Raw genomic sequence first — 21625 nt, 5'->3', positions numbered from 1 at the left:
GGTGGACTGCCTTAATTGACGTCCACATCATCAGCGCCCGCAGAGTATACTAAGTGTGTGTGTTCTCCCTAGGTGGGCGTCAGTGTAAACGCACGTTGAAGGTCTTCGAGGTATACGACTCAGAGACACGCTCCTGGACTACACTACCCAACATGCCGTGTAAACGTTCGTACGGGGGCATGTTCTGGGACAGTTCGGGGAGGCTGTGTCTGCTGGGGGGGCTGAGGAAGGGAGGAGGCCACCAGAGCTCCAAATTCACCAAGAACGTCAACATCTTTGATACTAACCAGGGTATAGACCACCAAGAACACACACACACAAACATACATGTAAGTGCACTGATTCCCTTCTCCAGGAAGACAATAAAGTCCTATTCTATTGTAAAAGCCACACTGCAAATCTGAGAGAGAGTTAGGAGAAAGACCACTCTCTACATGTAGAATTTAGAACACACGTACAAAGACATACACAAACAGTGTGTGTGTTTATTTTAATTTTTTTTACCTTTATTTAACTAGGCAAGTCAGGTAAGAACAAATTCTTATTTTCAATGGCAGCCTAGGAGCAGTGGGTTAACTGCAGGGGCAGAACGACAGATTTGTACCTTGTCAGCTCGGGTTTGGTGTGTGTGTGTGTGTGTGTGTGTGTGTGTGTGTGTGTGTGTGTGTGTGTGTGTGTGTGTGTGTGTGTGTGTGTGTGTGTGTGTGTGTGTGTGTGTGTGTGTGTGTGTGTGTGTGTGTGTGTGTGATAGTGATAGTGTCTCCTATTAATTTTAAAGGTGCCTGATCCTATTGAATTTCTCCCCAACGAAAATGAATTCTCTAAATGTAAGAAGCTTGTCCCCGCTGGCTGCATGCTGCACACACACATCTCATATTCCTGGAAAAAATGACTTTTTTTTCGTCTCACAGAAAGAAATCTCTGAATAACAAAATATCAAATTGAGAAGAGACCAGGGAGAAAAAAATCGATAAGTAATTTCAGACAGTAGGGTATTTTGTCACGCATTTGTATTTTTGTATTTTTCCCGAACAAAGCAAATGAAAGGAGCAGTAGGAGTCTGAATACTAATCTAACACCTCAGTGAGAATGTCAGTGTGGCCGTCTGTCTGTCTGTCTGTCTGTGTTTTACTCCAGATATATTATACATTCATTTACTCTACCCTCCTCAGGCACACACACACACACACACACACACACACACACACACACACACACACACACACACACACACACACACACACACACACACACACACACACACACGGTAAACAATAAGACCCATTCACACCCCCTCCCAATCTAATCTAAGTGGAGATGAGATGGGAGACCAGCTATAGCTAGGAGGGAGATGTTTCAATTACAGAAACAGATTGCTTTATTATCTTTCTTTCCCCACAGAGTCTACAACTCACACACAGGGAATCTGGGATATTATACCCTGTATCGCAATCATGGCTATACTTATCCATTCTTTAATGTCCTTAGAGAATGTTGACTGAAAACCAGTGTGCAAAATAGCAAAAACAATCAGCATCCCCTGGGGTGCCCAGGTCTAAGTTTGGGAAACGCTGTACTATGGGGAAATGTAATTACGTACCAAGCTGACACCAAAGGAAATGACATTAAACGGCACATGGCCGAACTGAACTGACCACCCAGAACTGACCCCGCCAGATGCATCAGTCTGGGTGTTGAGCACATGGCCGAACTGAACTGACCACCCAGAACTGACCCCGCCAGATGCATCAGTCTGGGTGTTGAGCACAAAGCGAACTGCACTGACCACCCAGAACTGGTCCCGTCAGATGCATCAGTCTGGGTGTTGAGCACATGGCCGAACTGAACTGACCACCCAGAACTGACCCCGCCAGATGCATCAGTCTGGGTGTTGAGCACATGGCCGAACTGCACTGACCACCCAGAACTGACCCCGCCAAATGCATCAGTCTGGGTGTTGAGCACATGGCCGAACTGAACTGACCACCCAGAACTGACCCCGCCAGATGCATCAGTCTGGGTGTTGAGCACATGGCCGAACTGCACTGACCACCCAGAACTGACCCCGCCAAATGCATCAGTCTGGGTGTTGAGCACATGGCCGAAATGAACTGACCACCCAGAACTGACCCCGCCAGATGCATCAGTCTGGGTGTTGAGCACATGGCCGAACTGCACTGACCACCCAGAACTGACCCTGTCAGATGCATCAGTCTGGGTGTTGAGCACATGGCCGAACTGAACTGACCACCCAGAACTGACCCCGCCAGATGCATCAGTCTGGGTGTTGAGCACATGGCCGAACTGAACTGACCCCGCCAGATGCATCAGTCTGGGTGTTGAGCACATGGCCGAACTGCACTGACCACCCAGAACTGACCCCGTCAGATGCATCAGTCTGGGTGTTGAGCACATGGCCGAACTGAACTGACCACCCAGAACTGACCCCGCCAGATGCATCAGTCTGGGTGTTGAGCACATGGCCGAACTGCACTGACCACCCAGAACTGACCCCGCCAAATGCATCAGTCTGGGTGTTGAGCACATGGCCGAACTGAACTGACCACCCAGAACTGACCCCGCCAGATGCATCAGTCTGGGTGTTGAGCACATGGCCGAACTGCACTGACCACCCAGAACTGACCCCGCCAAATGCATCAGTCTGGGTGTTGAGCACATGGCCGAAATGAACTGACCACCCAGAACTGACCCCGCCAGATGCATCAGTCTGGGTGTTGAGCACATGGCCGAACTGCACTGACCACCCAGAACTGACCCTGTCAGATGCATCAGTCTGGGTGTTGAGCACATGGCCGAACTGAACTGACCACCCAGAACTGACCCCGCCAGATGCATCAGTCTGGGTGTTGAGCACATGGCCGAACTGCACTGACCACCCAGAACTGACCCCGCCAAATGCATCAGTCTGGGTGTTGAGCACATGGCCGAACTGAACTGACCACCCAGAACTGACCCCACCAGATGCATCAGTCTGGGTGTTGAGCACATGGCCGAACTGCACTGACCACCCAGAACTGACCCCGTCAGATGCATCAGTCTGGGTGTTGAGCACATGGCCGAACTGAACTGACCACCCAGAACTGACCCCGCCAGATGCATCAGTCTGGGTGTTGAGCACATGGCCGAACTGCACTGACCACCCAGAACTGACCCCGCCAAATGCATCAGTCTGGGTGTTGAGCATATGGCCGAACTGAACTGACCACCCAGAACTGACCCCGCCAGATGCATCAGTCTGGGTGTTGAGCACATGGCCGAACTGCACTGACCACCCAGAACTGACCCCGCCAAATGCATCAGTCTGGGTGTTGAGCACATGGCCGAAATGAACTGACCACCCAGAACTGACCCCGCCAGATGCATCAGTCTGGGTGTTGAGCACATGGCCGAACTGAACTGACCACCCAGAACTGACCCCGCCAGATGCATCAGTCTGGGTGTTGAGCACATGGCCGAACTGAACTGACCACCCAGAACTGACCCCGCCAGATGCATCAGTCTTGGTGTTGAGCACATGGCCGAACTGAACTGACCAACCAGAACTGACCCCGCCAGATGCATCAGTCTGGGTGTTGAGCACATGGCCGAACTGAACTGACCACCCAGAGCTGACCCCGCCAGATGCATCAGTCTGGTTGTTGAGCACATGGCCGAACTGAACTGACCCCGCCAGATGCATCAGTCTGGGTGTTGAGCACATGGCCGAACTGAACTGACCACCCAGAACTGACCCCGCCAGATGCATCAGTCTGGGTGTTGAGCACATGGCCGAACTGAACTGACCACCCAGAGCTGACCCCGCCAGATGCATCAGTCTGGTTGTTGAGCACATGGCCGAACTGAACTGACCCCGCCAGATGCATCAGTCTGGGTGTTGAGCACATGGCCGAACTGAACTGACCCTGCCAGATGCATCAGTCTGGGTGTTGAGCACATGGCCGAACTGAACTGACCACCCAGAACTGACCCCACCAGATGCATCAGTCTGGTTGTTGAGCACATGGCCGAACTGAACTGACCACGCAGAGCTGACCCCGCCAGATGCATCAGTCTGGGTGTTGAGCACATGGCCGAACTGAACTGACCACCCAGAACTGACCCCGCCAGATGCATCAGTCTGGGTGTTGAGCACATGGCCGAACTGAACTGACCACGCAGAGCTGACCCCGCCAGATGCATCAGTCTGGGTGTTGAGCACATGGCCGAACTGAACTGACCACCCAGAGCTGACCCCGCCAGATGCATCAGTCTGGGTGTTGAGCACATGGCCGAACTGAACTGACCACCCAGAACTGACCCCGCCAGATGCATCAGTCTGGGTGTTGAGCACATGGCCAAACTGAACTGACCACCCAGAGCTGACCCTGCCAGATGCATCAGTCTGGGTGTTGTGCACATGACCGAACTGAACTGACCACCCAGAGCTGACCCCACCAGATGCATCAGTCTGGGTGTTGAGCACATGGCTGAACTGAACTGACCACCCAGAACTGACCTCGCCAGATGCATCAGTCTGGGTGTTGAGCACATGGCCGAACTGAACTGACCACCCAGAACTGACCTCGCCAGATGCATCAGTCTGGGTGTTGAGCACATGGCCTGAACTGAACCCAGAGCTGACCCCGCCAGATGCATCCAGAGGCTGAACTGAACTGACCACCCAGAGCTGACCCTGCCAGATGCATCAGTCTGGGTGTTGAGCACATGGCGAACTGAACTGACCACCCAGAACTGACCCCGCCAGATGCATCAGTCTGGGTGTTGAGCACATGGCCGAACTGAACTGACCACCCAGAGCTGACCCTGCCAGATGCATCAGTCTGGGTGTTGAGCACATGGCCAGAACTGAACTGACCACCCAGAACTGACCCCACCAGATGCATCAGTCTGGGTGTTGAGCACATGGCCGAACTGCACTGACCACCCAGAAGCTGACCCCGCCAGATGCATCAGTCTGGGTGTTGAGCACATGGCCGAACTGAACTGACCACCCAGAACTGACCCGCCAGATGCATCAGTCTGGGTGTTGAGCACATGGCCGAACTGCACTGACCACCCAGAACTGACCCCGCCAAATGCATCAGTCTGGGTGTTGAGCACATGGCCGAACTGAACTGACCACCCAGAACTGACCCCGCCAGATGCATCAGTCTGGGTGTTGAGCACATGGCCGAACTGCACTGACCACCCAGAACTGACCCGCCAAATGCATCAGTCTGGGTGTTGAGCACATGGCCGAAATGAACTGACCACCCAGAACTGACCCCGCCAGATGCATCAGTCTGGGTGTTGAGCACATGGCCGAACTGAACTGACCACCCAGAACTGACCCCGCCAGATGCATCAGTCTGGGTGTTGAGCACATGGCCGAACTGAACTGACCACCCAGAACTGACCCCGCCAGATGCATCAGTCTTGGTGTTGAGCACATGGCCGAACTGAACTGACCAACCAGAACTGACCCCGCCAGATGCATCAGTCTGGGTGTTGAGCACATGGCCGAACTGAACTGACCACCCAGAGCTGACCCCGCCAGATGCATCAGTCTGGTTGTTGAGCACATGGCCGAACTGAACTGACCCCGCCAGATGCATCAGTCTGGGTGTTGAGCACATGGCCGAACTGAACTGACCAACCAGAACTGACCCGCCAGATGCATCAGTCTGGGTGTTGAGCACATGGCCGAACTGAACTGACCACCCAGAGCTGACCCCGCCAGATGCATCAGTCTGGTTGTTGAGCACATGGCCGAACTGAACTGACCCCGCCAGATGCATCAGTCTGGGTGTTGAGCACATGGCCGAACTGAACTGACCCTGCCAGATGCATCAGTCTGGGTGTTGAGCACATGGCCGAACTGAACTGACCACCCAGAACTGACCCCACCAGATGCATCAGTCTGGTTGTTGAGCACATGGCCGAACTGAACTGACCACGCAGAGCTGACCCCGCCAGATGCATCAGTCTGGGTGTTGAGCACATGGCCGAACTGAACTGACCACCCAGAACTGACCCCGCCAGATGCATCAGTCTGGGTGTTGAGCACATGGCCGAACTGAACTGACCACGCAGAGCTGACCCCGCCAGATGCATCAGTCTGGGTGTTGAGCACATGGCCGAACTGAACTGACCACCCAGAGCTGACCCCGCCAGATGCATCAGTCTGGGTGTTGAGCACATGGCCGAACTGAACTGACCACCCAGAACTGACCCCGCCAGATGCATCAGTCTGGGTGTTGAGCACATGGCCAAACTGAACTGACCACCCAGAGCTGACCCTGCCAGATGCATCAGTCTGGGTGTTGTGCACATGACCGAACTGAACTGACCACCCAGAGCTGACCCCACCAGATGCATCAGTCTGGGTGTTGAGCACATGGCTGAACTGAACTGACCACCCAGAACTGACCTCGCCAGATGCATCAGTCTGGGTGTTGAGCATGGCCGAACTGAACTGACCACCCAGAACTGACCTCGCCAGATGCATCAGTCTGGGTGTTGAGCATGGCCGAACTGAACTGACCACCCAGAGCTGACCCCGCCAGATGCATCAGTCTGGGTGTTGAGCACATGGCCGAACTGAACTGACCACCCAGAGCTGACCCTGCCAGATGCATCAGTCTGGGTGTTGAGCACATGGCCGAACTGAACTGACCACCCAGAACTGACCCCGCCAGATGCATCAGTCTGGGTGTTGAGCACATGGCCGAACTGAACTGACCACCCAGAGCTGACCCTGCCAGATGCATCAGTCTGGGTGTTGAGCACATGGCCGAACTGAACTGACCACCCAGAACTGACCCCGCCAGATGCATCAGTCTGGGTGTTGAGCACATGGCCGAACTGAACTGACCACCCAGAGCTGACCCCGCCAGATGCATCAGTCTGGTTGTTGAGCACATGGCCGAACTGAACTGACCCCGCCAGATGCATCAGTCTGGGTGTTGAGCACATGGCCGAACTGAACTGACCCTGCCAGATGCATCAGTCTGGGTGTTGAGCACATGGCCGAACTGAACTGACCACCCAGAACTGACCCCACCAGATGCATCAGTCTGGTTGTTGAGCACATGGCCGAACTGAACTGACCACGCAGAGCTGACCCCGCCAGATGCATCAGTCTGGGTGTTGAGCACATGGCCGAACTGAACTGACCACCCAGAACTGACCCCGCCAGATGCATCAGTCTGGGTGTTGAGCACATGGCCGAACTGAACTGACCACGCAGAGCTGACCCCGCCAGATGCATCAGTCTGGGTGTTGAGCACATGGCCGAACTGAACTGACCACCCAGAGCTGACCCCGCCAGATGCATCAGTCTGGGTGTTGAGCACATGGCCGAACTGAACTGACCACCCAGAACTGACCCCGCCAGATGCATCAGTCTGGGTGTTGAGCACATGGCCAAACTGAACTGACCACCCAGAGCTGACCCTGCCAGATGCATCAGTCTGGGTGTTGTGCACATGACCGAACTGAACTGACCACCCAGAGCTGACCCCACCAGATGCATCAGTCTGGGTGTTGAGCACATGGCTGAACTGAACTGACCACCCAGAACTGACCTCGCCAGATGCATCAGTCTGGGTGTTGAGCACATGGCCGAACTGAACTGACCACCCAGAACTGACCTCGCCAGATGCATCAGTCTGGGTGCATACATTCATGGCCGAACTGAACTGACCACCCAGCTCTACCAGCCACAGAACCCCCGCCAGATGCATCAGTCTGGGTGTTGAGCACATGGCCGAACTGAACTGACCCCCAGAGCTGACCCTGCCAGATGCATCAGTCTGGGTGTTGAGCACATGGCCGAACTGAACTGACCACCCAGAACTGACCCCGCCAGATGCATCAGTCTGGGTGTTGAGCACATGGCCGAACTGAACTGACCACCCAGAACTGACCCCGCCAGATGCATCAGTCTGGGTGTTGAGCACATGGCCGAACTGAACTGACCACCCAGAACTGACCCCGCCAGATGCATCAGTCTGGGTGTTGAGCACATGGCGCGCTGCCTAGTGACTTTCCCCTGTCGCAGCCGTAAGAACAGCTACACTGGGAGAAGTGACATCCAAGAGATAAAACCTCACAAAAGATATCCATTATCCAGTGGGAGAGGCGCTGTTTAGAGAGCTGGATTAGCAAAACAGACAAAACCTTGATCACATAACCGGATATCCTGGGTCTGTTCAATGTACCTGCGTAAAGCTCGCACCGAACACAGGGCATGTAACCTCTGTTGCTCTTCAGACCCCTAGACTTTTCCACATTTTGTTACGTTACAGCCTAATTTTAAAATGGATTCATTTGATTATCCCCCTCATCAATCTACACACAAAACCGAGACGTACACCTTTCAGGAACCGCACCACCAGGGGGTGAGCCTCCAGTGAGGTTCCATCAATTCCCACATGACACGCCGATACAGCGCACATGTACACTTTTAAAGTGGAGAATGCTTGTAAAGCCCCTATAAGAACATAAGTATGCCCCTCACAGAGCAGTGAAAAGTCCTTTATCTTGGCACCAGAGCTCAAACGCTTGTCACTGATACGCATACAGCCCTCTCGTGGAGGGCGCCCTTGCAGACTGAACGGTAGGAATAACATTCAGAGGTAAACCTCTAGCCATCAGATTAGGCCCATAGGAACCAAATCTCTAGCCTCGCTTGACAAACAGGGACAACAGGTCCCTGCGCAACAGGTCCCTGCGCAACAGGAGTTTCCACGGGTCCTCACCTAAAAGGAGAATTATCTCCGTGATCCAAGGCTGCCTGGGCCAATGGAGAGCCACAAGAATCAATGGTAAACCCTTCCGGGGGACCCACTAAGGAAACAAATAAAGGAGGGTCTGGGGCCACTGGTGTGCCAGAGCGTCCATTCCCAACGGGGCACTCGTGCCCTCAAACAGATGACACTACGCCAGCACTCAGTGCTGGTTGGGCCTTATCAACAAAAGCCTCATGGGAACAACTTCCATCACAGAAGCCATCATCCCCAGCAGGCATAGGCACTGGTGAAAACGCCCTGTGACCCAGACAAAATTTGGCTAAGCAGAGCTGGAACCCGGACACCGTCCGTGAGTCTAGCTCGAGACCCAGAAACAGAATGTGCTGAGTCAGATAGCTCTTTTTCTAGTTTCTATGAAGCCTAGAGACTGAATACGGGACAGTAGCTCCCACCAGTCAATCGCTGTAATAGCCGACGGCTCGTGAACATTCTGTTTGATTCTGGAGATGCTTGTTGAGGGCACATTCTCTAGAATGAGACACAAAGTCCCCTTTTCGTAACCAGGAGTACCGGCTGAACCAGCAGTCCCAGATCTTCGACACAGGAACCACTCAGATTGCCTGCTTCTGGAGATGGAGGATATTTCCTCCCTCAAAACGGGCACTGAGGCCTCGGGAACAGTCGACATGACGACGCTGCAGAAGTGTGGGGGAAGCACAACCAATTGTAGCCTGTACCTTGACATCACTGTTCACATGATCCAGGGCGACACTGCGCATGCCAGCCATTGGTTGGAGCAGACAGTGAGCATCCTGTGTAGTGTCATCTGAAGTGACTGGGAGAGATTGGTTCTTCTTCCATTCGCACCACTCTTGAGGACCGTGTGTCTGAACGTGGAGAAGGAAGACTTCTTCTAACTCACATACAGGAGGAAACACTTTTAACAATGGGGAAAACTGTGGAACTCTGTTGAAAGAACAGAGTGTTTATGTGCCAAGGTTTGCCTACCGATCGTCCCACTCTGGGTCCGGTGACCAGTGACATACCCTCATTGGTTTAGGCAGTAAGATGTGTTCCGGTAACCGGCTGGCACCCAGCGCTGGACCGCATGCATTAAAAATAGACCCAGAAAAAAAACATTATCATGGAGGTTACCCTACCGACCAGTCATAGGTATTGGCGACAAATCGCCTTATAACCTAGCTGGGAAAGGGACAGACAGTGACCCTTTCTATTTTAACAGACAGCTCATTTGGGGGCTCATATGAACCCCAGAGACTGTGTGTGGGATAATAGCATGGTCGTGTCCAACCCTCCTCGTTCCCGCGACTCCGCTACCAACAACTAAACGCCTACAGAGCCAATAACCTGTATCACTCGACACCTCATAGGGACTAGTGAGCTACAGACAGGAATCAGCAATGAATCACAGTAATGAGCCACCTATGGAGGAGGGGCGCCCCCTTGTGGACAGTGTCCCATCTTGTCACTCACCCTGGGGAGATTGATATTCCCCTTGAACCCTGTGAATACTGTGGAAGGGGGGCAAAAAAAGTGTTAAACAATTCAAAATATATTTTAAATTTGAGATTCTTCAAAGTAGCCACACTTTGTCTTGATGACAGCTTTTCACACTCTTGGCATTCTCTCAACCAGCTTCACCTGGAATGCTTTTCCCACATATACTGAGCACCTTTTGGCTGATTTTCCTTCACCCTGCGGTCCATCTCATCCCAAACATTTCAATTGGGTTGAAGTCGGGTGATTATGGAGGCCAGGTCATCTGATGCAGCACTCCATCACTCTCCTTCTTGGTCAAATAGCCCTTACACTGCCTGGAGGTATTGGGTCATTGTCCTGTTGAAAAACAAATGATAGTCCCACTAAGGGCATACCAGATGGGATGGTATATTGTTCCAGAATGCTGTGGTGGCCATGCTGGTTAAGTGTGCCTTGAATAATAAATAAATCACAGACAGTGTCACCAGCAAAGCACCTCCACACCATCACACCTCCTCCTTAATGCTTCAAGGTGGGAACCACACATGCAGAGATCATCTGTTCACCTACTCTGCGTCTCACATGGCGGTTGTAACCAAAAATCTCCAATTTGGACCCATCAGACCAAAGGACAGATTTCCACCGGTCTAATGTCCATTGCTCGTGTTTCTTGGCACAAGCAAGTCTCTTCTTATTATTGCTGTCCTTTAGTAGTGGTTTCTTCACAGCAATTCGACCATGAAGGCCTGATTCACGTCTCCTCTGAACAGTTGATGTTGAGGTGTGTCTGTTACTTGAAGCATTTATTTGGCCAGCAATCTGAAATGCAGTTAACTCTAATGAACTTATCCTTTGCAGCAGAGGTAACTCTGGGTCTTCCTTTCCTGTGGTGGTCCTCATGAGCCAGTTTCATCATAGCTCTTGATGGTTTTTGCGACTGCACTTGAAGAAACTTTCAAAGTTCATGGCATTTTCCAGATTGAAGGACCTTCGTGTCTTAAAGTAATGATGGACTGTCGTTTCTCTTTGCTTATTTGAGCTGTTCTTGCCATAATATGGACTTGGTCTTTTACCAAATAGGGCTATGTTCTTTGTACCAACCCTACCTTGTCACAACACAACTGATTGGCTCAAAAGCATTAAGATGTGAAGAAATTCCACTATTTAACTTTTAACAAGAAAAACCTGTTATTGAAATGCATTCTAGGTGACTTCCTCATGAAGCTGGTTGAGAGAAAGAGTGTGCAAAGTTGTCATGAAGGCAAAGGCTGGCGACCTTGAAGAATCTTGTTTTAACACTTTTTTGATTACTACATGATTCCACGTGTTATTTCATAGTTTTGATGTCTTCACTATTATTCTACAATGTAGGAAATAGTATAAATATAGAAAAACCCTTGAATAAGTAGGTGTGTCCATACTTTTGACTGGTGCTGTACATTAACTGCACCACTTACTATAATATCTCCAGTCCCTGCTAGTTTAGCTATCAGTAGTAGAGCAACTAAACTCTCTGAACTGTCTTCCTGCTAGTGTGTTAGTGTGTTCCCCTCACTCTGAATCTGAAGGGACCTTCCTTACTGCTGAATGTGATATGTTTAAAACAAGTTATTTAGAGGAAGCCCCTGAGAGTGCCAGCCAGCCACCACATCAACAACAAAGGCCTTGGCAGAGGAGTGTGCCCGTCCGTCGCCAGCTGTGCTCTGCCTTATTCCCTTTCAGGTTCAAGTCTGGGCTGGCATCAAAACAGTTTATTAACACAGTGCTTTTATCTGCTGGTTCAGTTTCTCTCTCTCCCTCTGTCTCTCTCTGTGGAGCTGTGCAGCTGATTGTGATGTCAGAAATACTTAACGTCCTACAGACAGATGAGGCACAACATAAAAGCTTAAAAAGAGGACTTGAAAAACGCACTGTGTATCCTCCCTATTTGCTGTTTCCCTGAAATACTTTCACCGTCTTTAGCCACACAAGTGTTTGCCTAAGTAGAAGTGTAAATAATATGCAATTTTACTCCAGAGGTCACCTCCTGCCAGACTGCAGGAGGGAATCATCTTGTTTTTCTCCTTTGAAGCGATTCAAATGTACCGACTTGTTGGTTTCATCGTGAAATTGTCTCTTTCTTCTTATTTCCAATATCTTGGGCCCTGACCTGATAGTTTGGTGTGTGTGCGTGCATTGTGCCCAGGTGTGAGTGCGAGGACATTTGTATTCATGGTGCGCACAGTATTACTGAGTTGTGATGCCACCAGCATTCAAGAACACTAAATTGTAGCTTGCAGAATTGGCAGAACAAAGAAACATGTTTTATGCAGTGGTCAAAGTGGACTTTACAACACTTCACTAAAAAGTGTTAACATCATCCTCTCCTGTCCCCCCAGGGTCATGGCTGAAGTCAGAGGACACGGTGGCCATGAAGACTAAGAGGGCTGACTTCGCCTCAGCTTTCCTCAGGGGCAGGATGGTTGTAGCAGGAGGACTTGGTGAGGGAGGGAGTGTGAATGTGTGTGTATAAGTGCCTGTATATGTGTGTTTTTGTTGACACCTAGTTGGTCTTGACAACGTGTGATGGCCGGGTGTGGTCCCCAGGTCACCAACCCTCAGTTCTCGACACGGTGGAAGCCTTCCACCCTCAGAAGAGGAAGTGGGAGAGACTGGTTCCTATGGCAATGCCACGATGCTCCGCCTCCTCCATCGTCATCAGGGACCGCCTGCTGGTGGTTGGAGGAGTTAACCAGGTGCTGGAATATTGCTCTGCATGTTGTCACACACATAACATTAACTAACTCATTTTTACAAAAAATGTAATACTTCCAGATCAACTGTAATATCAATACCATTGTAAATCAACATTTTCCCCTTTCCAACAAAATCAATGACGAGACCTTCATGATGCCCATCTTCGCATGATCCCATATGGCAATGAGCTCCGTCAGGTCTTTTTAAAAATGGCGGGTGGGGAAGCGAAACCTCTTGCGTGATAGTGAGAAGGACAGATGTGTAGTGTGGGGAAGCGAATCCTCTTGCGTGATAGTGAGAAGGACAGATGTGTAGTGTGGGGAAGCGAATCCTCTTGCGTGATAGTGAAAAGGACAGATGTGTAGTGTGGGGAAGCGAATCCTCTTGCGTGATAGTGAGAAGGACAGATGTGTAGTGTGGGGAAGCGAATCCTCTTGCGTGATAGTGAGAAGGACAGATGTGTAGTGTGGGGAAGCGAATCCTCTTGCGTGATAGTGAGAAGGACAGATGTGTAGTGTGGGGAAGCGAATCCTCTTGCGTGATAGTGAGAAGGACAGATGTGTAGTGTGGGGAAGCGAATCCTCTTGCGTGATAGTGAAAAGGACAGATGTGTAGTGTGGGGAAGCGAATCCTCTTGCGTGATAGTGAAAAGGACAGATGTGTAGTGTGGGGAAGCGAATCCTCTTGCGTGATAGTGAAAAGGACAGATGTGTAGTGTGGGGAAGCGAATCCTCTTGCGTGATAGTGAGAAGGACAGATGTGTAGTGTGGGGAAGCGAATCCTCTTGCGTGATAGTGAAAAGGACAGATGTGTAGTGTGGGGAAGCGAATCCTCTTGCGTGATAGTGAGAAAGGACAGATGTGTAGTGTGGGGAAGCGAATCCTCTTGCGTGATAGTGAAAAGGACAGATGTGTAGTGTGGGGAAGCGAATCCTCTTGCGTGATAGTGAAAAGGACAGATGTGTAGTGTGGGGAAGCGAATCCTCTTGCGTGATAGTGAGAAGGACAGATGTGTAGTGTGGGGAAGCGAATCCTCTTGCGTGATAGTGAGAAGGACAGATGTGTAGTGTGGGGAAGCGAATCCTCTTGCGTGATAGTGAAAAGGACAGATGTGTAGTGTGGGGAAGCGAATCCTCTTGCGTGATATTGAAAAGGACAGATGTGTAGTGTGGGGAAGCGAATCCTCTTGCGTGATATTGAAAAGGACAGATGTGTAGTGTGGGGAAGCGAATCCTCTTGCGTGATATTGAAAAGGACAGATGTGTAGTGTGGGGAAGCGAATCCTCTTGCGTGATAGTGAGAAGGACAGATGTGTAGTGTGGGGAAGCGAATCCTCTTGCGTGATAGTGAAAAGGACAGATGTGTAGTGTGGGGAAGCGAATCCTCTTGCGTGATAGTGAGAAGGACAGATGTGTAGTGTGGGGAAGCGAATCCTCTTGCGTGATAGTGAGAAGGACAGATGTGTAGTGTGGGGAAGCGAATCCTCTTGCGTGATAGTGAGAAGGACAGATGTGTAGTGTGGGGAAGCGAATCCTCTTGCGTGATAGTGAGAAGGACAGATGTGTAGTGTGGGGAAGCGAATCCTCTTGCGAGATAGTGAGAAGGACAGATGTGTAGTGTGGGGAAGCGAATCCTCTTGCGAGATAGTGAGAAGGACAGATGTGTAGTGTGGGGAAGCGAATCCTCTTGCGAGATAGTGAGAAGGACAGATGTGTAGTGTGGGGAAGCGAATCCTCTTGCGAGATAGTGAGAAGGACAGATGTGTAGTGTGGGGAAGCGAAACCTCTTGCGAGATAGTGAGAAGGACAGATGTGTAGTGTGGGGAAGCGAAACCTCTTGCGTGATAGTGAAAAGGACAGATGTGTAGTGTGGGGAAGCGAATCCTCTTGCGTGATAGTGAAAGGACAGATGCATAGTGTGGGGAAGCGAATCCTCTTGCGTGATATTGAAAAGGACAGATGTGTAGTGTGGGGAAGCGAATCCTCTTGCGTGATAGTGAAAAGGACAGATGTGTAGTGTGGGGAAGCGAAACCTCTTGCGAGATAGTGAGAAGGACAGATGCATAGTGTGGGGAAGCGAATCCTCTTGCGTGATAGTGAGAAGGACAGATGCATAGTGTGGGGAAGCGAATCCTCTTGCGAGATAGTGAGAAGGACAGATGCATAGTGTGGGGAAGCGAATCCTCTTGCGTGATAGTGAGAAGGACAGATGCATAGTGTGGGGAAGCGAATCCTCTTGCGAGATAGTGAGAAGGACAGATGCATAGTGTGGGGAAGCGAATCCTCTTGCGAGATAGTGAGGAAGGACAGATGTGTAGTGTGGGGACAGATGCGTAGTGTGGGGGAAGCGAATCCTCTTGCGAGATAGTGAGAAGGACAGATGTGTAGTGTGGGGAAGCGAATCCTCTTGCGTGATAGTGAGAAGGACAGATGCATAGTGTGGGGAAGCGAATCCTCTTGCGTGATAGTGAGAAGGACAGATGCATAGTGTGGGGAAGCGAATCCTCTTGCGAGATAGTGAGAAGGACAGATGCATAGTGTGGGGAAGCGAATCCTCTTGCGTGATAGTGAGAAGGACAGATGCATAGTGTGGGGAAGCGAATCCTCTTGCGAGATAGTGAGAAGGACAGATGCATAGTGTGGGGAAGCGAATCCTCTTGCGTGATAGTGAGAAGGACAGATGCATAGTGTGGGGAAGCGAATCCTCTTGCGTGATAGTGAGAAAGGACAGATGCGTAGTGTGGGGAAGCGAATCCTCTTGCGAGATAGTGAGAAGGACAGATGCATAGTGTGGGGAAGCGAATCCTCTTGCGTGATAGTGAGAAGGACAGATGCATAGTGTGGGGAAGCGAATCCTCTTGCGAGATAGTGAGAAGGACAGATGCATAGTGTGGGGAAGCGAATCCTCTTGCGTGATAGTGAGAAGGACAGATGCATAGTGTGGGGAAGCGAATCCTCTTGCGAGATAGTGAGAAGGACAGATGCATAGTGTGGGGAAGCGAATCCTCTTGCGTGATAGTGAGAAGGACAGATGCATAGTGTGGGGAAGCGAATCCTCTTGCGTGATAGTGAGAAGGACAGATGCGTAGTGTGGGGAAACGGCTTATTTCACCTGATCTGTCCAACGTATCACCTCTAAAATGTAAATAAAACACTATAAAGAGTTTATATAACGTGTCATTACATACCTATTTGAAGGTTTGTGTCGAATTTGAATCTGGTTTTAAGGGCGTCGCTAAAGTTATCTTCAGAAGTAAACAGTGGCTTTTGAGAGTCATGATGGCTTGCAAATGATGGAGCAAAAAATGACTAGATATCCGCCCTTACCTTGTCCCTGTCCCTTTTCTTGTTTTTAATCTGCGAGAGAAGTTCTACCCCTGGTGGAGAGAGGCTGTATGACACAAAATGAGTTGCATTGTGCGCGCTGTGCTTCACGTCATGACACGTCACAATTTAACATACAGCGTCAGAGGGGTCCGTTTTTTCAACTTTCCTCCGCAGATTTGTACGGAATGGGGTTAGTCACCGTTACACACACTTGTTTTTTTGACTGTCTGTCTCTGTCTGTCTATAAGGTCCCTAGTTCAGCCCATGAGATCCTGTACGTAAAAGAGGAGGAGTGTCTGTAGGCTCAAGGACATGCCCCTTACATGATGATTGACAGCAGGATGACAGCAAGAAGATTCCTGGAACATTCTATTCAAGATCAGTGGCTCCAGTGCTTTCAGAACAGCTGTTGGTCTTGGACAAGTGCAATATTTTCCAAAGATCTACAGCAGAATAGTAAGGAAGGGGAAGTCATGCCACAAACACAGATCATTGCTCTCTGCTGGGTTGTCTATACACACTCAAACAAACACAGATTAGATCCCACACACAGAATCGATCCCAATAATAATCATACTGACTCACAGCATCCAAATATACTCTACACAGACGAGGAGCTGGCTTTCTCTGTAAATAAGTTATATATACGAGTTTTAGTAATGAGAAGATTCCTCTGCACTGTGTGTGTGATATCCCTTTAGGGCAAGGCTCTCCAACCCTGTTCCTGGAGAGCTACCGTCCTGTAGGTTCACACCAACCCTGTTCCTGGAGAGCTACCGTCCTGTAGGTTCACACCAACCTTGTTCCTGGAGATCTCCCGTCCTATAGGTTCACAACCTACAGGACGGTAGCTCTCCAGGAACAGGGTTGGTGTGAACCTACAGGACGTTAGCTCTCCAGGAACAGGGTTGGTGTGAACCTACAGGACGGTAGCTCTCCAGGAACAGGGTTGGTGTGAACCTACAGGACGGTAGCTCTCCAGGAACAGGGTTGGTGTTAACCTACAGGACGGTAGCTCTCCAGGAACAGGGTTGGTGTGAACCTACAGGACGTTAGCTCTCCAGGAACAGGGTTGGTGTTAACCTACAGGACGGTAGCTCTCCAGGAACAGGGTTGGTGTGAACCTACAGGACGGTAGCTCTCCAGGAACAGGGTTGGTGTGAACCTACAGGACGGTAGCTCTCCAGGAACAGGTTTGGTGTGAACCTACAGGACGGTAGCTCTCCAGGAACAGGGTTGGTGTTAACCTACAGGACGGTAGCTCTCCAGGAACAGGGTTGGTGTGAACCTACAGGACGGTAAGCTCTCCAGGAACAGGTTTGGTGTGAACCTACAGGACGGTAGCTCTCCAGGAACAGGGTTGGTGTGAACCTACAGGACGGTAGCTCTCCAGGAACAGGGTTGGTGTTAACCTACAGGACGGTAGCTCTCCAGGAACAGGGTTGGTGTTAACCTACAGGACGGTAGCTCTCCAGGAACAGGGTTGGTGTGAACCTACAGGACGGTAAGCTCTCCAGGAACAGGTTTGGTGTGAACCTACAGGACGGTAGCTCTCCAGGAACAGGGTTGGTGTTAACCTACAGGACGGTAGCTCTCCAGGAACAGGGTTGGTGTGAACCTACAGGACGGTAAGCTCTCCAGGAACAGGGTTGGTGTGAACCTACAGGACGGTAAGCTCTCCAGGAACAGGGTTGGTGTGAACCTACAGGACGGTAGCTCTCCAGGAACAGGGTTGGAGAACCCTGCTTTAGAATTATCTTAGAAAGCTTAGAAAGGTCTTCAATATTTTTTAACTTTTACATATATTGTTGTAGACTTACTGATTGCCTTGCATTAAATGTTTTCGACAGGAAATATAGATGATATCTTAACAGTAAGTAAAGGCTAAAGTAAGGTAAAACAGTTTGTTTTGTTACTTAGAGTTCTGTATATATATATGTTGTATAGGAAATGTGTGCAGTTTGTCAACAGTTTGCTGTTCATACTGTAGATGCAAATGACCTCATGTCAGTGTCCACCCATTTCTATGGCCTAAAGTACAGTCAACTCCTGACGTACAGTATGCAGTTGCTTGGACTGGCATGAATACAAGCACTGTTTCCAGCTCCACTTAACTGGAGCATGCAGACATCCTGAGCCGATCCAAATCATGTATCTGAAAAACTACATTGTACGGAAACTGAGTGCAATTATCCAAAGTTGATTGTTCTGCACATTTGATAGTGTAGCCTTTGTATTGGCTATGGCAATATGAATTCTATTGGTGTGATATCATACTTTCATATATTAGTCAATGAGTATATAGTGTATATATCAAATGGTGTATATTCAGTTGTGTTATTCAATCTTATTTAAGTTTTGTTTGGGAGAAAGAGCTCTTTAACATCCCAATATTAGAAAATATGTTATACTCATAGCTGCAATAATAATCGTTGGTTCATATGTTAGGGTTTGTCATTAGTGCACTGTGTATTGGCAATTGATTGATGTGAAATATCATTCATGAATAGCTTCATTCTCAGGATGTGATTTAATAAGCACAAACTAGTAGATGGATACTTCTACAGTCAGTATGGGTTCAATGAGATATTCTTCTAACTTGTTTAGAAAATAAAACAACAGAAGTTTTTTTAAAACAATCCATAGAGTGCATCCAGTTCCTACCTGTATCTAGTGTGCTTATATCTATATCATTTTTGTTTAATTGTAATCAATTCTCTGCATCTGGTTTGTGTTGAAAATGGCCTTGCAATCTCACTATTCACCACTAGATGGCAATTAAACAACATATAAACTATAAATTGTGGGAGATTTAAAACGTTCTAAACAGGCTTACAATCCTCACAGTGTTGGCACCATATACATAGCCACCATTTATGGTGTACATATCCCCCCGACAGAGTTCTCGTGCATTGTTTCACATGATATGATTGCAAATGGGACTTTCATTGAAATTAACATGCAACAATGAGGTGTTTTCAGAGCGGGGCCAAGAAAATAAAAAGGTCATTTTCATTTTAACAGAAGAATGACCTATGTTAATGCATTTCTTTAGTAAGAAGACAGCTACTGCTGATAGAACATGTTCTGTAAGTGCAGCCCACGTGTCTGATGCTGTCAGGTCATAAAGAGTATGGCATGTCATTTGGCCAGACAGCATCCGATACATGGGCTACACATAGTAAGACAGGGGGTGCTGTTTTGCTCACTCGGATTTTTGGATACTGGAATTATTGTGGATGAATGTGAGAAGGTAGCCTACTTTTGAAGTGATTTGTTTGACAATCAGATGAAAACCTCATGATTGTGTTCATGGCACATTAAGGGGGAGGGGGGGGGTCTGGGCTCAGGCTGGCCTTTGCCTGGGGCCCCTGGCAATAGGTCAAAGCATGTTAAAACAAATGATCCAGGTTCACACTAACTATGCAAACACACGCTCAGTTTTGTACCTTCTCCCTCAAACTCAATGACCCAGTGAATTTATAACTGTGCCCTGAAACACTTGTCTTTAGAAAATACTCATTCCTCACCAAGGTGAGAAAAATAGGCAGGTTGACATTTACTGGGATGAGTCTTGTCCTGGAGGCAGAACTGAGCAATTCCCGCTAGATAGGCCAGCTGGAACATCAAATTGGCTATATTGTAAAAATTCTAAAAAACTAAAATGTGCTTTTTTTTCTTAATTTAAGGCTAGGGTTAAGGTTATGGTTAGGTTAAAAATCAGATTCTCTGACTTTGTGGCTGTGCCAGCTAGTAAACTTTCTGCAGAGCTGCCTCCTGAACAAGATTCTTGATGAAAAATGCTAACCTGGGAAAAATAGGTGAAACATAAGCATTACTCTTACATTTTTAAGCCACTGATTTACAAGCCCTGTTTGACACACCATCGATTCAAAAGCAAGAGTTCTAGAATGTTGGAATGAACCATTGTAGAATGTTGGAGTGAAATGGAGTTTTAGAATGTTGGAGTGAAATGGAGTTTTAGAATGTTGGAGTGAAATTGAGTTTTAGAATGTTGGAGTGAAATGGAGTTTTAGAATGTTGGAGTGAAATTGAGTTTTAGAATGTATTGTGAACAGTTGGAATAAACATGTTATAAGCATCAATTACATTTTTTATTAATTTTTTTATTTCACCTTTAACCAGGTAGGAAAGTTGAGAACAAGTTCTCATTTACAATTGCGACCTGGCCAAGATAAACCAAAGCAGTTCGACACATACAACGGCACAGAGTTACACATGGAGTAAAACAAACATACAGTCAATAATACAGTATAAACAAGTCTATATACGATGTGAGCAAATGAGGTGAGAAGGGAGGTAAAGGCAAAAAAAGGCCATGATGGCGAAGTAAATACAATATAGCAAGTAAAACACTGGAATGGTAGATTTGCAGTGGAAGAATGTGCAAAGTAGAAGTAAAAATAATGGGGTGCAAAGGAGCAAAATAAATAAATAAAATACAGTAGGGAAAGAGGTAGTTGTTTGGGCTAAATTATAGGTGGGCTATGTACAGGTGCAGTAATCTGTGAGCTGCTCTGACAGTTGGTGCTGAAAGCTAGTGAGGGAGATAAGTGTTTCCAGTTTCAGAGATTTTTGTAGTTCGTTCCAGTCATTGGCAGCAGAGAACTGGAAGGAGAGGCAGCCAAAGAAAGAATTGGTTTTGGGGGTGACTAGAGATATATACCTGCTGGAGCGTGTGCTACAGGTGGGAGATGATATGGTGACCAGCGAGCTGAGATAAGGGGGGACTTTACCTAGCAGGGTCTTGTGGATGACATGGAGCCAGTGGATTTGGCGACGAGTATGAAGCGAGGGCCAGCCAACGAGAGTGTACAGGTCACAATGGTGGGTAGTATATGGGGCTTTGGTGACAAAACGGATGGCACTGTGATAGACTGCATCCATTTTGTTGAGTAGAGTATTGGAGGCTATTTTGTAAATGGCATCACCGAAGTCGAGGATTGGTAGGATGGTTAGTTTTACAAGGGTATGTTTGGCAGCATGAGTGAAGGATGCTTTGTTGCGAAATAGGAAGTCAATTCTAGATTTAACTTTGGATTGGAGATGTTTGATATGGGTCTGGAAGGAGAGTTTACAGTTTAACCAGACACCTAAGTATTTGTAGTTGTCCATGTATTCTAAGTCAGAGCCGTCCAGAGTAGTGATGTTGGACAGGCGGGCAGGTGCAGGTAGCGATCGGTTGAAGAGCATGCATTTAGTTTTACTTGTATTTAAGAGCAATTGGAGGCCACGGAAGGAGAGTTGTATGGCATTGAAGCTTGCCTGGAGGGTTGTTAATCAACACAGT

At 48.7% G+C, this 21625-nt stretch overlaps 1 protein-coding gene across 11 annotated transcripts in view; it reads left to right on the top strand.

Annotated features, from left to right (window-relative positions):
• Positions 1–20420, top strand: part of LOC118389476 (kelch domain-containing protein 8A-like) — a 30469-nt gene extending 10049 nt beyond the window's left edge. The window contains exons 5-10 of one of the 11 annotated variants that reach the window (XR_008144511.1): positions 73–291; positions 12632–12733; positions 12840–12988; positions 16563–17631; positions 17796–17837; positions 17920–20420. Coding sequence is in view for 2 of the 11 variants with exons in the window: in XM_052526864.1 (XP_052382824.1) it covers positions 73–291; positions 12632–12733; positions 12840–12988; positions 16563–16616 (524 nt within the window). In the remaining 9 variants the exon portion in view is untranslated. Of the gene's footprint in view, positions 1–72; positions 292–12631; positions 12734–12839; positions 12989–16562 lie in introns of all 11 variants that reach the window. The other 10 variants (XR_008144514.1, XR_008144512.1, XR_008144510.1 and 7 more) reach the window with 10 other exon arrangements.
• The last annotated feature ends 1205 nt before the right edge of the window (positions 20421–21625 follow it).

The sequence above is a fragment of the Oncorhynchus keta genome, chromosome 10 (genome assembly GCF_023373465.1).
Source record: "Oncorhynchus keta strain PuntledgeMale-10-30-2019 chromosome 10, Oket_V2, whole genome shotgun sequence".
Taxonomy (NCBI): Eukaryota; Metazoa; Chordata; class Actinopteri; order Salmoniformes; family Salmonidae; genus Oncorhynchus; species Oncorhynchus keta.
This window is presented reverse-complemented; position numbering and strand designations above follow the sequence as displayed.